This window comes from Oryzias latipes, chromosome 19 (assembly GCF_053564925.1).
Source record: "Oryzias latipes strain Hd-rR chromosome 19, Olatipes_Hd-rR_3.1".
Classification (NCBI taxonomy): domain Eukaryota; kingdom Metazoa; phylum Chordata; class Actinopteri; order Beloniformes; family Adrianichthyidae; genus Oryzias; species Oryzias latipes.
The window spans coordinates 17,697,409-17,716,658 of record NC_136255.1 but is presented as its reverse complement, the minus strand read 5'-3'; the positions used below and the strand labels follow the sequence as shown (position 1 = coordinate 17,716,658).

Genomic DNA, 19,250 nt, shown 5'->3' with positions numbered 1-19,250 from the left:
ATGCCGCAGGGATACAACTCTAAACGCATAATTTATGCTTTTAGTGAGACTTTTTCTCAATTATCAGTTCATCACACAGAAATGATTAATCTGCATCATCTTTCGAAGTTTCTTTAAGAATAAGGTAATGCAATCACACTGTCCCTAAAAGCAAGGAGTCGCACCTTAAACAGATATCATGGAATGACAGGACAGGAAGTGAGAGGAAATGACATTTTGATTTTGCTAGGAGGAAGGGAAAGACGTGAAGAAGTCAAAAAGAACAAAAAAAGCGGGAAAGAAGCAACAGGGTCTTTTATTACTGAAGGGCCCCAGTACCTAAAAGCTACTGAGCACTCGGATTACTGGGGTTTATTTGTTCTCATGCTTGACCCTAAGGCCAACAAGATAGCTGCTTATAAAAAGCTTGACAGGGACAGTTTGGTTGTTGGTGAAATGCTCACACACACAGCTACAAATGTCCATTACTGTAGTACATGTGCCCGTCTTTTATTTATTTAAATTTTAGTGACAGACTCCTCAGGGTTTCTTTAGTTCACAGTCAAAACCAAAAACAGGGGAATTAAAAGCTACTATCAATGAAAGGTTCTTTGTCAAATCAAATTGTGCAATTATGTTTGCTCGTAGTCTTGCTGCGAGTTAAGACAACACTGAGTGGATTGTCTGTGCGAATGAGCTGCCATCCAGAATCCTGGAGCGATACAATGACTGAGGTGCTTTCATTCTCATTGTCAGGAGTTCCCAGGCCTGACGCTACGTCTCGACTGCTTCAGATTTTTTGGCCCTGTCCAGTGATGCAAGCGTGACCCTGGGAACAAACCCCTCCTCTGATATAAACAGGGACAGTAAGCAGACAGGAGCAACAGGCTGCATCTTAGGAGCTGAATCCACACCAGAATGACCAAATCCCACTTCTATCAGGATGAAACGCTTCAACTATTCTGAACCTGCATACTGAGAATGTTCTTTAGAATAAGAGAAAGTGTAAGAACCGATCCTGTTCTGGAGATTTGTCCTGCAGCAAAGGTTGGATGCAGAGATGCATGCACTGAAAGAAGACAAAAGGGGTTATTTGGACAAAAGCTTAAAATGCAGCAGCTTTGGGTCAGCATTCAGGACATAGAAAGCCTCCAAGGTGAAGTCTGCGGACAGTGCGTGGGTGGCGCTTGTTGACCACGGGGTCGTTCATTAACAACGGGGAACGCCGGGCCTCTCTTCGTCCTGCACAATTGTCTGGGTAGTCCAGGTGCAAAGCCTATTCAGACCTCAGGAAGCCCCCTCTTCTCCATTCTCCTTAAGGGCAGACGAAGCAAAGGGTCCGGGAAAGTGGATGGGTGTTATGTTCTCTACAGTAACTTCTTCAAAACAATTCTGGTATTTTATATGGTAAATAGCGAACATAAGAAGGCTCTAAGCGTGACGTAACAGGTTACTGTATTGGTAAAGGCTCAAGTGGGAGGTCCTGCAGGCTGTAAATATGGCCAAATTCCATCACTTCCTCCTCGCTAATTATCATTCATGTTAGACAAACCCCCTCCTGCCTTTCTTCCAATCCACGCTTCACTACCTCTGATACACACAATAACACACAGTGAGGTGCAGTTGGGAAATGGTTAACACTCCAGTCATCCCCTGCTGCCAGAGAAAGCCCACTAAACAACAGAGACATTGTTTGACCCGAGCTTAACTCTAGAATCTGAGGCTGTGTGTGTTTGTGTGTGCGCACATGGTCGTCATAGAACGGTGTGTGTGTAGGGTGGGCATGCTCCCTTCCCCCCGGCCAATACAGAGGAGAGCAAATTAATACATGGGATTTGGTACGAATGACTTGAGTTTATCATGGGTTCAAACCCAAAAGCGTAAAAAGTTGGATAACATAATCGTGAGAAAAAGTTTGATTTCTCTCAGGCTAATGATCCTTTAGTCTGCACGTATTCTCTTGTTAACTGTTGATACGCCATTAAAAATTGTTACATGTTCTTGATGGAGGACAACCATAAAGAAAATTACGCTCAAAATTGCATTTCTGAGTATTTCTTTATTTAAATCACTGTGAATCTGGAGCAGACGGAAAAAAACGGTTAGAAAAAGATTGTAGGGCGGGACACAAGCTTTTTTGTGGCACTGGTAATGTTGAGTTGGGGGTGTGAGGAGCTGTAAGCTAGCGGGAGAGCGTGTAAACGCACGGGCGACGGGAAATGGGGGCGGGCGTGCTCCACATACGGCAACAGTCCTATCCACAACGGGTGTAATGAACTCCTGCCGCTCTGCAGAAACTATGTCCTAGAATGTTTTTTCTTTATTTTAGCTAAAAAAATGGCGTAATCATAATTAAAAGACCACTAGGAATACTTTATAAAGAGATGTATTTTTTATTTACCACGCCTAATGAAAACCTTTGATTTTTACATCCATTTTAGGTTTTTAGAACATTAAAAAAAAAACGTTACATTTTCTCACAGGTGCAGCTTGAAGCTTAAATGTTTCTCAGAGTCTCACCCTCAAAAAGTGCACATCAATAGCTGGATAAATATTGAATAACTTTCAGCCAGTGGCAGAAAAGTTCAGCAGCGGCAGGTTTTCAGGCTGCCTGTGGGGAGGTTAGGCACTTCAAAGAGGGCTGGCGTGGCCTCCTTTGGTGGCATGGTCAACAGGGCACCCGGCTCACCCTCAGAAAGTCCAGCCTGAAGAGAAGCCACTTCCTCCTCCATCTACCGAGCTAACCGCATGTCTGGATGTTGGTCCCTTCTCCCTCCAGCTTCTCCCTCATTTCCTTCTCTCTATAGTGGTCTCTTATTGTTTCAGCTGTTTGGGTCACTTCAGATGTTTGTCACCTAGCAGGTCGTTCAACGGCTCCTTATCGCTACCAGCCTGCACGCGCTCCAGGCGCTCCAGGCGCTCAAACGTTTCTCTGCATTCGTAGACAAGAAGACGCTACTGTTTAGAACCAAACTCCTGGAGAAGAAGGACCACGCAGGAAACGAAAGCCTCCCCCAAAAATCAAATATGTCCATCTCATCGGAGAGCACCTCCATCCCAGTCAGAGGTGCATGCTGGAGCAGAAAAAGCAGACGCACCTGAACTTCACGTTCAATTACATCACTCGCACTAACAGAGAGAAACGCCGCCACGCTTCTGATCTTACCAGCCTCCATTTCAAACAGATCACACTCAGTAACATGACCACAGTTATTACAATAGACTTTTTTTTTGCTTTGGGTTTCTTTTTTTTTGTCACATGTATTTATGTTGCGCACATTATAGGTTTAACAACCCTCGGATAACTGAAGTGAGCTTTTGATTTGCTTTTTATTTGCTTTCTGAAAATTAGAGCCTGGAGAGCAAAATAAATAAACCAAAGAAAAGCGTGTAAATTTTAGATCCGGAGTGATCAATCAACAAATCCAACAGCCAAGTCTGCAAAAAAAAAAAAAATCTTCTTTCATCGGACAACAAGCAAAGCGGTTCACCTCATTTTAAGAAGAAAAAAAAACCTGACGGAAAAGTTTAAGCCTCCCACAGAAAACCACTTTCCATTAAACCCAATGTTGTGGTTTTACATTTATTGAGCAAAATGTGTATTCTGGTCTTGGTCTTTCAGGTTTCTGTGTTTTTTACGTATCAATTACCGTTTTATTTTTTTGTACAACTCATCTGAATCACATCAGCTTCATCATTGCCCTGACCCAGTTTTATAATGCGCTTTTATTTAATTGAACAGAAATGACTTGAACAACCAAATTGCCCCTTAAAATTCGTAACAGAAAAAAAAATTACAGCTGAAGTTCCTTCTTCACATCCTTCTCCTCGGAGTGATTTAAATTCAGGCGCACGGCAGGAGATTGCGTTTACTGCCATATGACTCACATCAGGACGAAACCTTAAATATTTACCTGCAGCATTTGCTGCCTACGAGCAGTTTAATGATTTCATAGGAGCTGGAAGGCTCTCTCAGCGTCTCCTAAAATAATAAGAGTAGGAACGTGCGCTGAACTCTCAGGTATAAAAATAACACAAACATCATTTGGGGGAGATAAAGGACTGACGGTTTGGGGGGGGTGGGGGCTTGTGTTGTTCAGACCAACACAGACGCCACTTTTGTTCTAAACTTTTGACAAGGTTTCTGTTTGAAATAAGCCCTTCCCGCTATTTTCAGACGTGCTCGACTTGAACGGGACGACTCAAAGGTGGCTGAGGTTTTGCGAGCTTTTGATTTGCGAGGAAGTTTACTGCAGACCATAAAAGCCAATGAACTGATGTGACTCAGAGGGACACGGCGTCTTGTCAGAATAATCTGGGCGATAAACAAATGGTCGTTACCTTTAGCTGCGGAGCCTTAACGGCATTTGGTTGGGTTGCTGCAGCAGACAAAGCGTTATCACAGCAGAGCATGCGCTGGATGTACAATCGTAAAATAAAATAAAAAAAAAGGCCTCAAGCTAACGTGCATTTTAAAAGTCCAAAAAACTTAAGAAAGAACTGCGTGGCCCCGGTCCCTATGGGTTCCCAACTTAATACTGATTTGTTTTCCTCTCAACCTTTTCACTGACTTCCTGTAAACTTGCATCTTTCAGCAACTTTACATTAAGAACTTCTCACATATCGATATGCCTGAGGTGGATGCTCTGTTATTGGTGTGTAATCCCCCCTATGGCTGCCCAGTAAGATCTTTTACTGAAGCACAGCTCCACAGCCAGTGTAATCTTAGTCAAAAAGACGCCTACACTTCCTGTTTTCCTGCCTCCGCTGCCCTGCGTTCGTTTATTTTCATGGAAAAGTTGTCAGCATGAGGTCAGTTCTCCGTAATCATCTAACTCTGTGCAAGCCTAGCCTGGGAGTTATCATTTTCTCTGAGAATACAGGTGACAAGCCTGTTCAAAGAACAATCTTATTTTTTTATTTTTTATTTTTTGCAGCTGCCACCCTTCGAATGCTTCCCTTCTGATCACCTAACCCACGTCTACCAAAGGTCGCAATATGCAAATATGAGAGAGCAGATTTATAAAAAAAAAAAAAAAAAAGATTGTGTGTTAGTGATCAAGCGTCCAAACGACAAAACGGACAAGAGAAAGGAAGCAGTTCTGTTCTGGTCTTTCATAGGGGGAAAAAAGGAGAGGAAGAGCTAGTGGAAAAAGAGGAAAAGTACCAAGTGGAGTGCTACTTACAACAATGTGTGCCGGTGACGGGGACCTGGCATCTTTAAGTGCTTGTCTACTTTGAAGACCTCCTGGTTGAACATCTAGCAGGGGCCATTTCATCTGTAGATACTGAATGAAGGAAAAGGAAACAGAATGGAAGGAAAGAAAAAAAACATGTTAACAATGCAGAAAGCAAAAACCAAAAGAACAAATCAAAAGTAGGACAGAAAATAAATAAAAAACAAAGAGGGAGAGAGAGACGACACTTCTTGGCACAAGCACAGGAGTGGAAACTTAAAACATGGAGACGAAAATAAGAACTTTTGAGGCAGATGGAAGGATGGAAAAGCCTCCAACATGCAACCAAAAGTCCAGAATGAACACAACTTTTTATTTTTATTTTAAAAAAATTGTCATTTTATTTTGAAAAACCAAAAAATCAAAGAAGGGAAAAAACAACTTATTTTCTTTAATTTTAAAGCAGAAAAATTGTCTTATTTTTTTCTAAACATTCCTTGGTCACTTCTTGGGAGGCATGTGCTTCATGGCTTTACAGTGACTTAATGTCGTCAATGTGACATTTTTATTGGACCCCATAAAAACAGAAAAGGTGGGCGAGCGTGGCGCCTCACCACGCTCCTGCTCAGTTAAAACCCTCTGCCTGCATCCATAAATGATTGACTTTTGTCTCTATCAGAAGTCAGTCAGTCAGTCAGTCTGTCGCTGCCCTCCTTTTCTCACTCACACACCCACACAAGCACAGAAAAGAAACAGATAAGCAGAAACAAGGGTCACGAAAAACATCTGCCTGGGTAATAAACCGGGTAAAGTTATTTGATGACAAACGCTGGGGGGGAAAAAAGCCAGTACGTCATAAAAAGAAAACAAACTCCTTTGGCTAATATTTATATCTTAATATGATACACATTAAAGCGAATTAATATTTTAAGACTGACTAATTCAAATGATTATTTTCAACTGACTTCCTGGTGTCGAGGGGACACTGCTTATCAGTGTCACAGTCACATGGTTTGGGGTAAGGAGGTCACAGTAACTGTTCACAACATGTAAAAAGCATGTGTGGGGTTCTGAAAACAAACCTGTCATGCGCAAAATGCAAAGAGAAGTTTAATATGTGTGAAAGAATAAACAAGGAAGTCGATAGTCTTTCCAGATCTGCCTCGAGAGACGAGATGAAGGAGCAATCACAGGGTTTTTGGATATTTAATGCAACGAAGGAAAACGGGCTCGTGTTGTAACCTTGGTGTCACAGACGCTCATTAAAAATTGTCAAGATATTGCGATCGGCTTTATTAGACCTGGAGAGCTCCGATGAGTGCACCTGAACTTGGAGCTGCATCTCTAATGCCATTTGGATACAAACCTTCGACATGATCAAAAAAAAAAAAAAAGTAGAGGGGTCTTTCTTCTCTTCCCATCATCTTAAAGGCGTTTCAGGACCGAGTGTAATTTTTCTTTGCAATAATGACCCCAGGAGTTTCGACTGCAATTTCAGTTATCACCCCAACATAACTATTGAACTCTGGATCACATGGTTGCACTTACAAAAGTTTGCGGTTTAATAAATAATTACCAGCTCCCTCAAAGTTGAGTCCGTCAGAAACAAGGCTTAATTATCAGCTGCTTGCGTGGTGACAAGAGCAGAGGATTCCTTTTCTGGCGTAGGTGACCGCTGCCCTGCCTTGCATTCATGCATGCCTGACGGTCTCTGCACACGTATGCGTGTGTGTCAGAGCTGGTCGAAGAAGTGAGTGTGTCTCGACCCTTCCTGAGACGGTGTCTAAATCAGGCGTAATTAGCGAAGAGTTCACTGTGGGGTGCCTGCCTGTGGTTGACGCTGGAGGGAGTTATTGACTCCGTGTCCTCAGTTACAGCCCGTTCACTGCATTAAAAAAAAAAAAAAAAAAAAACAACCTCCTGCCTGGTCCTTCTTTACCCCAAATGCTCATTTAATGACTCAAAGACGACTTTTACAGCCGAGTTTGTTTATGCTCGTTTGTACGTCTTCAGAACGGAAAAAGAAAAACAGGCCGTAAAAGCTCAAGAGTTGAGGTCCTGGTGGTTTTTATGAACCCCTTTACCCACAGTAGATATTAACTACCACGCGCAGGAAAGGAGGGCGGAGCTGCAACAAGTAAAAGAGGAGGAGAGTGACAGGACTGCTGTCATCTATAGGGTAATTTAAGACAACAGCCACCGGAGCCGGAGAGGCTGGGAGGCAGGGCATTGCAGGAGAAAGATGGATTGTGAATGGAGACATGGGAAAGCTCTGCCATGACATGCGTACGCATGCTCACACATGCATGCATTCAAACACAGCTGTAGCCAGTATAGGACTTCAACAAGAGGACATTATGAGTGTGTGTGTGTTGGGGGGGGGACATCCCAATTGTACCAACGGAGGAGTGGGACACCGAACACCTTTGGACAGAGGGAGCCTTTTAGTGCCCGCCCTGACAAGTGGCTCCACTTCTGCAAATGTTCTCACACACTAATCTCCCCCGCAGGTTTTACAGGCATGCAGAGGAAGACGGCACATTGGCAAGCAACAGGCTTTCCAACCCCCCACCTCCTCTTGGCCTCCTCCTCCTCTTTCCCTCCACCCGCCCGTCTGCACCGCTAACGGACACACCGCCTGGGCTCGAAAAGGCCATGACCTCCGACCCCTCGGCGCGGCTCCAAGCCCCTCCTCGTTCCCTACTCTGCAACCTGAAAACTCTCCTGCTATGAGGGGGCCCCCCATGTAACTCAAGAGCCATTCCAAAGTGACAAATTGCTCCGGAGTTCCAGGATAACTCTCTCTTCTCCTCTGTCTCGCCCCCCCCCCCCCCCCCCATCCCCTTTTCCACAGATAAACACTAACCAGCACCCCACCACCATCACCCGAGCCCCCCATCACAGCCCCCCACCCAAAAAGAGCCACCCAGTGGCTGCGAAGCTTCTCCTTTTCCCCCTTCCAGCCCTCCCACCCAAAGTTGTTCTGTTCCCCTGCCCCGCGCCCCTCCTCGCATGGGCAGCCCCACAATGGGAGCTGAATGACTCAATTGTCTCTAATGAAGTGAAAGACAAGGGAGTCCCATAAATCCTTACAGAGGGGATGAACTCAGCCTCCCCGTCCCGATTTCCCTGTCATCGACTGCTTTCCCAAGTGCAGGGGGGTGGGGGGTGGGTACTGGGGGAGGGAAGGTTTAGAAGCTATAATGAACTTCTACATTGATTATTTCATCTGCAGTCATTTCAGTTAAGTCTTTGAGTTCTGTCAGAAAAGCGTCGTTTTGACAAAAGTTTACACGAAGCAGCAATTCATTGTCCCCACGATTCATCTCAAACCTCATGTTTGTGATGTATATATTCGTCTGATATTTTATTTGTGTATCACAAAACAACAACCAAGAACTAAAAATTCAGAAAAATACTTTTTCATTTGCTAATAAGCAAGTAACAACAATCAAAAACTTTCAATGCCTTCTAGCATTGACTGTATATGAGAACTGGACTGAATGCGTGGGACGTCATCCATAGAAAATGGCTTACTTCCCAGCTCCAACAAAATGAAGTCAATTCAGTTGTCTTTTTTTTTGCTGACACCGCCATGTTGGAACCAGACATCGTTCGTCAGTGAGCACTGATTGGTACGAGTCAATTTTTCTAAGGCAACCACTCTCACCAATCAGGAGTGAGCCTGTCAGAAGTCCATAACCCAAAAGTAGTCAAAGGAGAATCTGTCAATCAATTTAGATCAATTTAGAGAATGTGAGATCACATACTTTTGTACGTCCAGTTTTCATATATATTCAATGGCTGAGTCTGGTGTAATGTAATTAAACAATAAATCATATTCCTCAAAAATTTGGCACGACACGTGTTGGAACATGCTTATAGCGATGCAACAATTCACTTCCCCTACCATTCAGTTCAATGGTGTAAAACATTGTTTGGTTTTAAACTTAGATTTCTGGCATCCCTAGCTTACACTCATCTAAGTTGTTCATCATTAGAGCTGACGCAGCTTAGTCTGGCAATTTGAAAGGAAGAATTCAAGTCTAGATCCACAGATATGGTCCCAGTAAAAATCACGGTAGAGCCCCTAGGACAAAAAAAAGAAGTGCAAATCCTGCAAATGTGTTTTTAAGTAAATGACAGAACAGTCCTGGATTGTTTTGTCCATTTCACTCAACAACCGGTTACTTTTCTATCAAGCCCCCTCTCCCCATCTGATGTCTTTATCACAAGCCACCTGGCAGCCAGAGCGGCAGCCACAGCACGGCTTGTTCGTTTTGTTTTGGATTAAGAGCATAGGGCTTGAGACCAATCAAACAAACTGAGCTCCTTATGTGCCAATATGGCTCACATTCACTGGTCTCCCTTCCAGCGGGCAACCGCGAGACAAACGGCGGGGACCGCCGAGGCTCCGCGGAGGATTTCAGACATGTGAGCAATGTGAGCACAGGGGGCCGGCTGACACGGAGAGACAGACAGATAGCAGCTTTGGGTTACAGTCAGCATATGGATGCTGGGTGCTGCTCTAAAGAGACACGCCGGATCTTCTGGCCATCTGCGTCTGCCTCCTATCCTACACATGGCATGGCGCTGCACAGGCATGAATGCAGACAATGAAAGTGCATTCACGGTGACCCCTTTCATCACTCCTCTAACATACTTGTACATGCTTTCAGTCTGATTCACACCTGAGCAGCAATGCACACCCATGTTCCAGTATTCCTTAGGGGCGATCGGCTCTCCTAGGAGAGCATGCTCAGAGACAAGATTGACAGCTTGCAGATTACTCCCAATCAAACTCCAACTATAAAGAGCTTTATTTGAATCTGGAAATGATCAAGGCTAGTAAGAGGACTCTATTCAAAGATTGGCATGTAAACTGCACAGAGCTTAAGGGATTAGTCCATCCAGTTTAACCACAATTTTATCCTTTTTCAAAATGAGATCGGACCATCTTGTCTTGATCCGTTACAGATTTTTTTTTGGTTGCAGGTGAAGGAGAAGAAGCAAAAGCGTATGCTAACAAATTATCGACTCCAATTTAGACACTGATCATTGAAAAAGCTCAAAACAAATTCCAAAAATGTCAGTTTGCTTTTAAAACTCAAATTGTACATCTTTGTAGGAGAGGGGGAAACAGTGCAGGAGTTTCTTGATAAAAAAACAACAACAAAAAAAAAATATCAAGAAAAAGTTTGCCAACACTAGAGGGCCCATCATGGCTGCTTTGGTTCTACTAATGCACATTTTATGAGTAAATATTAAAGAAAAAAAGCACCCCACCTGCGCTGATAGCCAGAGGCATTTTGCAACCAGGAAAATAAAAGTGAAATGTGGGAAGGCCTGGGGTTTGCGTGCCCTGGGGCGGGAAAGGGTCCACTGAGCCCATATTTACTCCAAAGCCAGAACCGCTTGGGGGATCTACCAGTCCTGACAGCACTGGGGGCACCCGACCGGATCATAAACCTTCCCCCTCCTCACCTACCACCAACCTCTCTCAACAATTTCCATTTCAACCCCAAACTCCTTTTCTCTGTTGATTTTTTTTTTTCCTGAAAACTCAACCTAAAGTTTTCAAATAAGGCTTTTCCTTCCACTGGGTGATGGTGCACATGACCTCTCCTTCCTCTTCAACAAACTCAGACTTTGATCACCTTTTTAAAACAAGTTTGCAGGTGAAGGCACATGTCACCATACCATACAAAACAGTAAAAAAAACTCAAGGTAGCATGATACTTCAAACCAATATAGTAGAGAAAAACAAAGTATTTTTGCTTCAATCTTTTGTGACCTTTTTTTTTTTTATTCCTTTTGCAAGGAGTTAATTCGAAAAAACACTGAGCTTAAAGGTGCTCTCTTGAAACACACCTATATATGATAAGTAAAACTCCACTCTGACATTATTTAGTTAGTAGGTGTGGGTAAATATGCCGTTCAAACACCAGATGATAGACCAAAACGTTTAGAAAGATTGCACAATACACAGGCAACAACTTGGCTAAAGCAAAGGCTAAGAAAATATAAATACAGACTGATGTTTTTTTAATTGATTTCTATAGAGATGGAACCTTTTATTCTTTTAATAATTTTAAACGAAAAAGTAGATCGCCATGGTACAAGGAGAAGAGACATAAGACCACCTCGCCTTGAGACAAACTAGATTGAAAACTGACATTTTTTTTAATAAACTGAATTAAAGATAAAGAGACTAAACAAAGTTTTTAACCAAAGAAATTCTGAAGGCGCAGTCAAGACTTCTTTTAACACCCATTCCAGAAGAAAAGAAGAAAACTAACTACAAGAAAAACAACATTTATCACATAATAAATGTTCAATACTTTGTCCATAATGTCTTTTCCTCTTTTGCATGTAGTGCCATTCACATCATATGCGTCCTTTCAACCCCCTTGATAAGTTTGTTACGTTTTTTTGAGTCAATAGCTCTGATGCTGCCGTTACCCTTGAATGTGACCACAAAGAACACAGTGCTCTCCGCCACAGAAATATGCGACATCATGCCGCAAAACATAGAGATCCCAAGCCTCATCAAGGAGTACAGCCTGTTCCCCTCTTTTCATGGCTTTGTTGATGTGTTTAAAGACAATCTGGTGCCCAGGTAAACTACTTTTTAGTCCCCCCCTCATTACTCTTTGAAAGATAAAAGTAGGAGGGACCAAAGAAGAGTGGTGAGAGATCAAAACCTTGTGGTGCTCCTGCACACAACCCTATAAATCTAGGCTGTGGTCTGTTAATAATACCAATATATCCCACAGCATTGAAGCATTGACACAGTTCTGGCTTTGTTCCCACACTTGCTTAGCATGCACTTTCTAAATTTTTCTTCTTTTTTTCACTGGGAAACAAGCTGACCGATTTAACAGGAATGGTGTTCTCCACACTGATGTTCTCCATTTATTGTTAAACACTCACTAATGGCGTTGATATAAATGCATTTCAGTTTGTGGTCTTGAAACAACCCAGCTGTTTTCTCAGCTTCCAGTGACCGCACACTCAGTCCTTTAAGCCACAAGTTCCATTGTGAGGATGACAAAACACAAGGTTATGATAGCTCCTATAATCATTAAACCAAGAATTAAAATAGTAAATTGACCAATTAAAGACATTATGATGTGAGGTTTCATCAATCTTGTATAATAATGTTTCAGATACTATCAGATACTAGCAGGAACTCGCACACCTACATGAACCTCTCAAAGAAAGTGTGATGTTGACATGACCACATTCCAAAACTAGCCTTAGAAAGTAAACAGTGTTCCATATCTGACTTTAGCACCCACTCTCCCTTTGCCACTGTCCCGTGTCAATACAAGTTTCTCCTGGCTGTTCTATAAATAGAGCCGGTGAGGGCCAGCAGGAGATGACTGGTCTTCTGTCAGCCTTGCTAATGATCAGAAAGCCTGGCATCTTTAGCGTCAAGAGCTGCAGCAGAATGCCACTTCTCCAAGGGGGTTTCTGCAGTTCCACAAAGCGCCACTCACTGAAATGTCTGCATTTTTTCTTTTTTTGCTCTTTTCAATACAAGGCACATTTTCTTTGGGTACATTTCACTATTGTGAATTAAAGAGTCTTTCATCACCTTTTTACATTCTAATGTTTATCTTTGTATTCTTTGGTTCCAAGTAGTAGAACTTTATGTACTTGCCAACTAAAATGTCATTAACCCTTTAACATTAGAGCTTTAGCTCCAGCGTTGACATTCTTTCGACAACCATAACTCTTCGACCCTTTACACAAAAAATTCAATTCCAGCGATTCTTAAATGGAGAAAAGCAACTTTTCTCTGATACGCAACACTTTACAATAGTGAAGTGCTTACATAATCAGCGGGAATCGGCTAATTCTCTCCGCTTCAGAATAAACTAATTTATGTTGATCGTGCAATCGGTTAAAGAGTTATGGTATGTCAAAGAGTGTGTGTTTAATGGAGGACATCTAGAGTGTTTAAGGGTTGGGGAAGAAAAGTCTAAGCAACTAAAAAGCACAGAATTGCCAGAAGCAGCAATGTCTAAAAAAGAAGACACCTACATTTTATTATACTTCAGATTCTGACTTAATAAAAGTTATTGATTACTTTTTAAAGTGAGGGCAGGAAAGCTAAAGCAACTTTTGGCAACCCCAAAGGTCGAACTCCATTTGCAAGTTTGTTTTTAGTGTTCTTTTACACCAGCTTACCAAAAGATATATGCACTGTCACTTGTGTATGTAATACGATCTTTAGGAACAACTAGCCAAAGAAAGCTGGCGTTACTGGTTCTTAAAAGGCTTGTACAACTCTCTGCTGAAGTGTAAACTTATCTTTAAAGAATTATTTTTGTTTAGCTTTATTCCATAAGTATTACATCTATACAGTTTAAAAGTTCCCAATAATTGTAATTTATTATAACGTACTAATCAATGAAATAAATCATTTAAAGACAGCTCTAACAGGGGAAACCAGTTAAAAAACATAGCTTGCTGGCTAAAATTAGAAAGCAACCGTATACTTGTGGACTAGCATAATTATGAAATTGGTTTGTGTACAGGTTAAGGTGTGTCTGAATACTTAACGCAAGGTCAGGCCACGAAAGAGTAGAAGGAGAAGCGATTGGGCAACCCATATACTCAGTCCAACCTTACCTTTGTTTGCAGGAGGCATCTTATGGCATGGAATGAAAAGTTAAAGCAATGACCTGCAGCTGAGCTCCACTAAGGGGAGAACACAATCCAGTTGCTGCACCCACGTTAGGCTGGTAGAGTGCTGTATTTGGTATTGTGCTAGAAGAGAGCCGAGCGCTGCCCTTGATGTTGGGTGTCTGGTTTTGTTCTGCAAGAGTTCACTATGAATTAGTTAAATGGTGGACTGGATATGAGGAAGCGATGAAACATGCCTTAGAGGAGGAAAAAAAAAAGAATGTGTGCACTCTCAGGCTTCAAAAAGACTTGGGATATTCTCCAAAAAAACACAACAAACGATCACACTATTCCACCCACGCAAATGTATCAGTCTAAAAGCACTGCGCGGAAATGCACAACAAAACACACTAACAAGCAACTAATCACCTGAAACCAACACTTTGTTTTGTGTCCAAGTCACATATGCAACACACATAAATATGACCTTAAAATTCATGAGTTCTAGTGTTATAAGGTCTTGAGAATAAATAAAGTTACAGGTAATGAGTTTGTAACCCAACCCAACTAGAGTCGTTCAACAGCCTCGACAGATTTATATTGTTTTGACAAGCTTTACCATAATTTAACGCAATTAATGTAATTTTTAATCAGGTTGTATGTGAGGTATAGAGAAACTATGTATCAAGATACCTCTGGAGTTTAATGGTTGAATTTGTAATTGGGGTTTGGTTATTGGAGCTCATTAAAATTGGTGATGCTGATAGGTGATGATGATGGGTGATAAGAGCTGGTGAAGGTCAGGTACGACTGTTCTGCTACTTGCCCCTTCCACAGTTTTTGTAGATAACCCGACTGCGTGATCCATTCTCAATTTGGCAAATCATCTCTGACTGCATTTGCATCCCTATCCTTAGCAACTCCACCCTCCTTCAAACGCGCACACACACATTTTCATGACCAAGCTACAGCCATGGGCTTAAAAAGGACACACACACAGACACACACACACGTATCTCTCATGGTTAATTACCACTTAGCTCAATCACGTGGTGATCTGGTCATAAGAGCCCCTCCACCCTCTTCCATTGCAACACAAACATCAGCACACATGCCAATTATTGATAAATCTTTAATATACCGTTTTGCAAAGTCTCCATTTCATTTCCTACCACCAAGTCGATGCTTACAGTTCCAGGAGAGGCTTTAGCAACTCACATAACAAGAAATAAATTGAGTGGGAATAAATTAGTTTAATGCAATATTATCGCAGAACTGAAATGAAACGGCCCATACCATTTGGGGAAGATGCTAACTTTTTTCCCTCCCCTTGCTTGCATCTCTGGCTAGGTCTGTACGAAAATGCCAGGACAAAAATCCCACGCCGCGATAACGTGTCAATAATGAGCCAAGGCCATCTATTGATCAGCTTAATTTTGCATCTATTAGCTAGGGAACGGCTTGCTCCGGGGGCGAGGGAAGCCGGGCGCTAACACGCACCGACAGGCTGGATGGAGATCATTACAACTGATGTTCACACACACGCTGTGATTGACATGGAGATAAGGCAGGAGAGAGCCCCGGCTCGCACGCCTCCCAGCACACTAAGCTAATGATACTCGAAATGTGTGCTTGCTGCCATGCACACCCGTGTGTGTCTGCGGGGGCATGATAGAGAGAGCATCTGTCTAGAAAGACAGTTGTGGAAGGACAAAAAGAGAGGAGCAGAAGAAAAAACAGGCCACACGCCTTTGCTAATTGGCACAGTCAGAAAGGGAAGCTCATAAAGGATAAAAAAAACATTTAGAGGAGAACCTAAGATTTCTAGATCACATCATCGTCTTTGTCATTAGGTACAGTTTATAACCCTCAGAAAAGTGCAGTTTTGACGTGGAACACGTGGCTTCATCTGACACTTCCTTAACTTAAGGTCTTTTTTGAAGAACTCAACAGAGGCGTTCATTAAAAACAACTGTCACGCCAGTGCAAACTTATAGAAAACGCCAACAAAAGGAGCTAGAAATCGCAATAGAAGTGAATCTCTTTATCTGAATGTAAGCAGAGTTTCTCCGTTTATTAGTTGTTTGGTGATCGTTTTGAGGGCTTGCCACAGTAAACTGAATTGCAGGATAGTTAAACATTAAGATTTTTTACTGGATGCCCTTCCTAAAGCAACATGATTGACTGTGCCCAGGACCAAATAGCAACTGTGCTATTCCCACAGGGCCACAGTGTAGGGGATTTCTTTTAAAATTAAAAACTTTAACTTTTTTAGTGGTAAAGGGTAAGATACTATTCAACCCAAAAGAGTTTGCAGCTACTTAATACAGAGATGGATGTTGAAATAATCTAGCCATTCATTTTTCACTTTCCTACAAGTTTCTTTAGGTCTCCCAAACAGAAGGCTGTTCTATATCAAATGCCCGGTTTTTACTTCATAGCTAATAACCATCCCATCAATCGTGTTGCGAACCTACCGCAATCATGCGGTCAAATTCAGACCAAGGTTGGCTTGTTTCGCTTGCCACTGTCCACGATAACTGAGACGAACCTCTGAGTTTTTCTGAAGATGCTTACATCTATACAAATAGGTTTAGGGTTAATAATGGAGCAGATTAGATAAGGTAGGTGGTACATCAGGGTTTTTTTTTTGTTATTATAAAAGCTGCAACATACCAAATAACTTTACTTTAAATATTTTTTACATTTGTAATGATTTGCCACCTGCTCTATATCTTAATTGAATGTAGCATAGCTGAAGTTATAGTTACATTAGAAAGTTAATATGCAGAGTTAATGTGTTTTTTAATGTAATTTTTTTTGGAACAGAGTCGGAATGAAGTAATGTCTAACCCCTCTTGTATTTAGAATGCAGTAATAGCGGCCTTGTTTTAGAAATCCCGGTACGTGGAAATGGCAATTTTCTGATTGATTCTGCTCCACCATTACCTATTCTAATCACTCGGAATAAGTATAAGTTAAATGGCCCAATATCCACGCCATTGTGCTACAGGTATAAAATTTCAATTGCGGATGATGTCATCAGCTTCTGTCACGTTTCACAGCGATTGAGGTGATTCTCTTTCAATGGCCTTGCGCCCAATGCGACCTAAGCAATTACAAATCACTATGAAGTATAAACCGGGCATCAGGTTAACTACATCCCTTTTCCTAATCCTACTTGGACAAAAGGCAGTGATCTCTCTGTTTAGGATGGATTTACTCAAACTGGGAGGGGGGAAAAATGATAAAACACAGCACCCTTTTGCCTGTTCTAACTTATCTATCTACGTACCTCTGTTGCAAGCTGCCTAGTTTGGAGCTGCATTGATGCAACAAGCTGCAACACAGTCTGTTGCCTGTTATCCACACAGAAATAGGAAGGTTTGGCACTTGGATTTGCACACTTTCCCTCACCGTCAAACAAAAAGACATGTCTGAATTTGTGCGTGGTTTCGGTACACCTAGGATTTTTATGGGGATGAGATCTTGTTTTATGTCAGGAGGTGAGGTCAGAAAAAGAGGGGGGGGGGGGGGGACCCTTGGCTACAAACTGTGTGCATTTGTCAGCTGAGGGATGCAGCGAAGGGATTGAGGGAGCAACGAGAGGGAGGTGAGGGATGGGGGAGGAGAAGAGAGGAAAAAAAAAAAGCCCTCAGCCAAGCCATCAAGTTGAACATTGAACTTCACAGTAGTAGCTGCCTTTCTATGCCTCTCCTTTTGATGTTACCTCCAAAGCAAAGGATCAAAGGCTTGGAGTGTGGCGTGGGGAAGTCCCAAGCTCTTACCCTGCCAGCCTGTTATATATGCAAAAGTCTACGCCAAAAGAGAGGGAGTCAGGCAGAGATACAGACAAAAAAAAAGAGAGAGAGATGCAGGAGGGAAGTAGCATGGAATGCAGCTAAATGGCATGTTTTGGGTCTAATGACTGACAAGAGGCTGATGCAGTCAGCTGGCCTGTTTGCAGAGTGATGCAGAGAGGTGAGGAAGGTGAGCACACAAGTTTTGGATAAACACACACTTGACACTTCCTGGAGGGCTGGGCGTGAAGGCGGGGAATGGGACGAGGAGCAGGGGATTGTGCCAGTGTTTGTTGCCCTTGCAGATTCCCTTCAAACACAAATTCCTACCCCCCTCTTCTTGTACCAACCCCAGCTCCTCAACATCAAGACGGCGAGGGACCGTGCCGTCTTCACATAAATATGGAATGCTGTTAAAATGAAGTCTAGAATAAAGCTAGCACACATGTAACTCCGGTTGCGTCTCTCTCTAGACTGGAGACACACAAACACCGTGGGCTCAGCTGGGCCAAAGAGCAGAGTAGAGGTGTGCTAAAATTGACAAACCTCTATGAGATAAACACAATCCACACACACTCGCACACCCTTTCCCCAAGGCAGTGGGATTAAGAGGTCCAGCTGGCTGACAGCAAGCCCTTCCTTCCCACGTATCCCGTCGATCTCACCCTCTCTCACAGACATACACACACCCAGACCGCCCCCCCTTCCCATACCTCCATCCCCCTGGTATCCCAACTCAACAGTTCACCTAGCACGCCAGGAGGACACGCCTAAATCTGTCACCAATTGCTCAGCACTAGTTGACATGCAAAACGTTTATGATGAACGTTTGTGTCAAGATGGAGAAGCATTCAGATCGGTGACACCGCCAAAGATGTTTGTCAATTCCCCTCGTCTCCTTTTCTGATGTTTGTTGCGTGCTTCAAGATACAAACTCCCATTGAATCATGGGATTGAGGGATAGCAAATAGAAGCAAATGACAAGAAAAAAAATGTGACGAGGAGACACAAGGACAGGTCACCTCAAGCATCTTTGAAACGGCGGCATCTCTACCACACCACAAGGAGCATCTCTCATCAGGTGCTTAAAAATGACAGGCTTCTCTCTGCTACAGTTCCAGTTACACATCAATCGCTGTTACACTTTTGCAACAACAGGCTCCTGTTTATTTACTTTAGGTCAAACTGGTGACATTTTTTCGGTCAGAGTGTTCTTGAACTACAGAGATAAATAGGTTTATGTTCAACTAACGCAGTAAGACAATAAGAAACCAAATAGGAAATGACCCCTGTAACTGTAGCTGTAACTGAACCAAAGAGAAGGGAAGTGAAACTCAAACTAGCAAATGTCATCTACAGGTGAAAGCTGAAGCAGCTTCCATGTTTTAGTGACTTTAAGAAAACCCAATGCATAGGCCAAGAAAAACACTACATGGAAGTCCCAAGCAAGTCGATGCAGGCATGGACAACACTGTACCTGCCATGATGTTCTATAGTCAGTCAGTGTAGGTAAAAGACAATGAAGATTTGTTGTTAGACCAAAGACTAAAGGATCTTACTTCTATTGTTTTGGATGTTAGTTGGGCTCATAGCCGACTCGAGCCGGTGAGAATCTAATGAGAACATAAAAATTGTAGTGAAAAAATAACTAACAAGAGCA

At 42.6% G+C, this 19,250-nt stretch overlaps 1 protein-coding gene across 44 annotated transcripts in view; it reads right to left on the bottom strand.

Moving 5' to 3' along the window:
• tcf7l2 (transcription factor 7 like 2) overlaps nt 1–19,250 on the bottom strand; it is an 82,992-nt gene that overhangs the window by 46,757 nt on the left and 16,985 nt on the right. For 39 of the 44 annotated variants that reach the window (XM_078937950.1, XM_078937954.1, XM_023949750.2 and 36 more), the window contains exon 4: nt 5,166–5,267. The exons of the other annotated variants lie outside the window; for them this stretch is intronic. In XM_078937950.1, the coding sequence (XP_078794076.1) occupies nt 5,166–5,267 (102 nt within the window). The remainder of the gene's footprint in view (nt 1–5,165; nt 5,268–19,250) is intronic. 44 annotated transcript variants of the gene reach the window in all.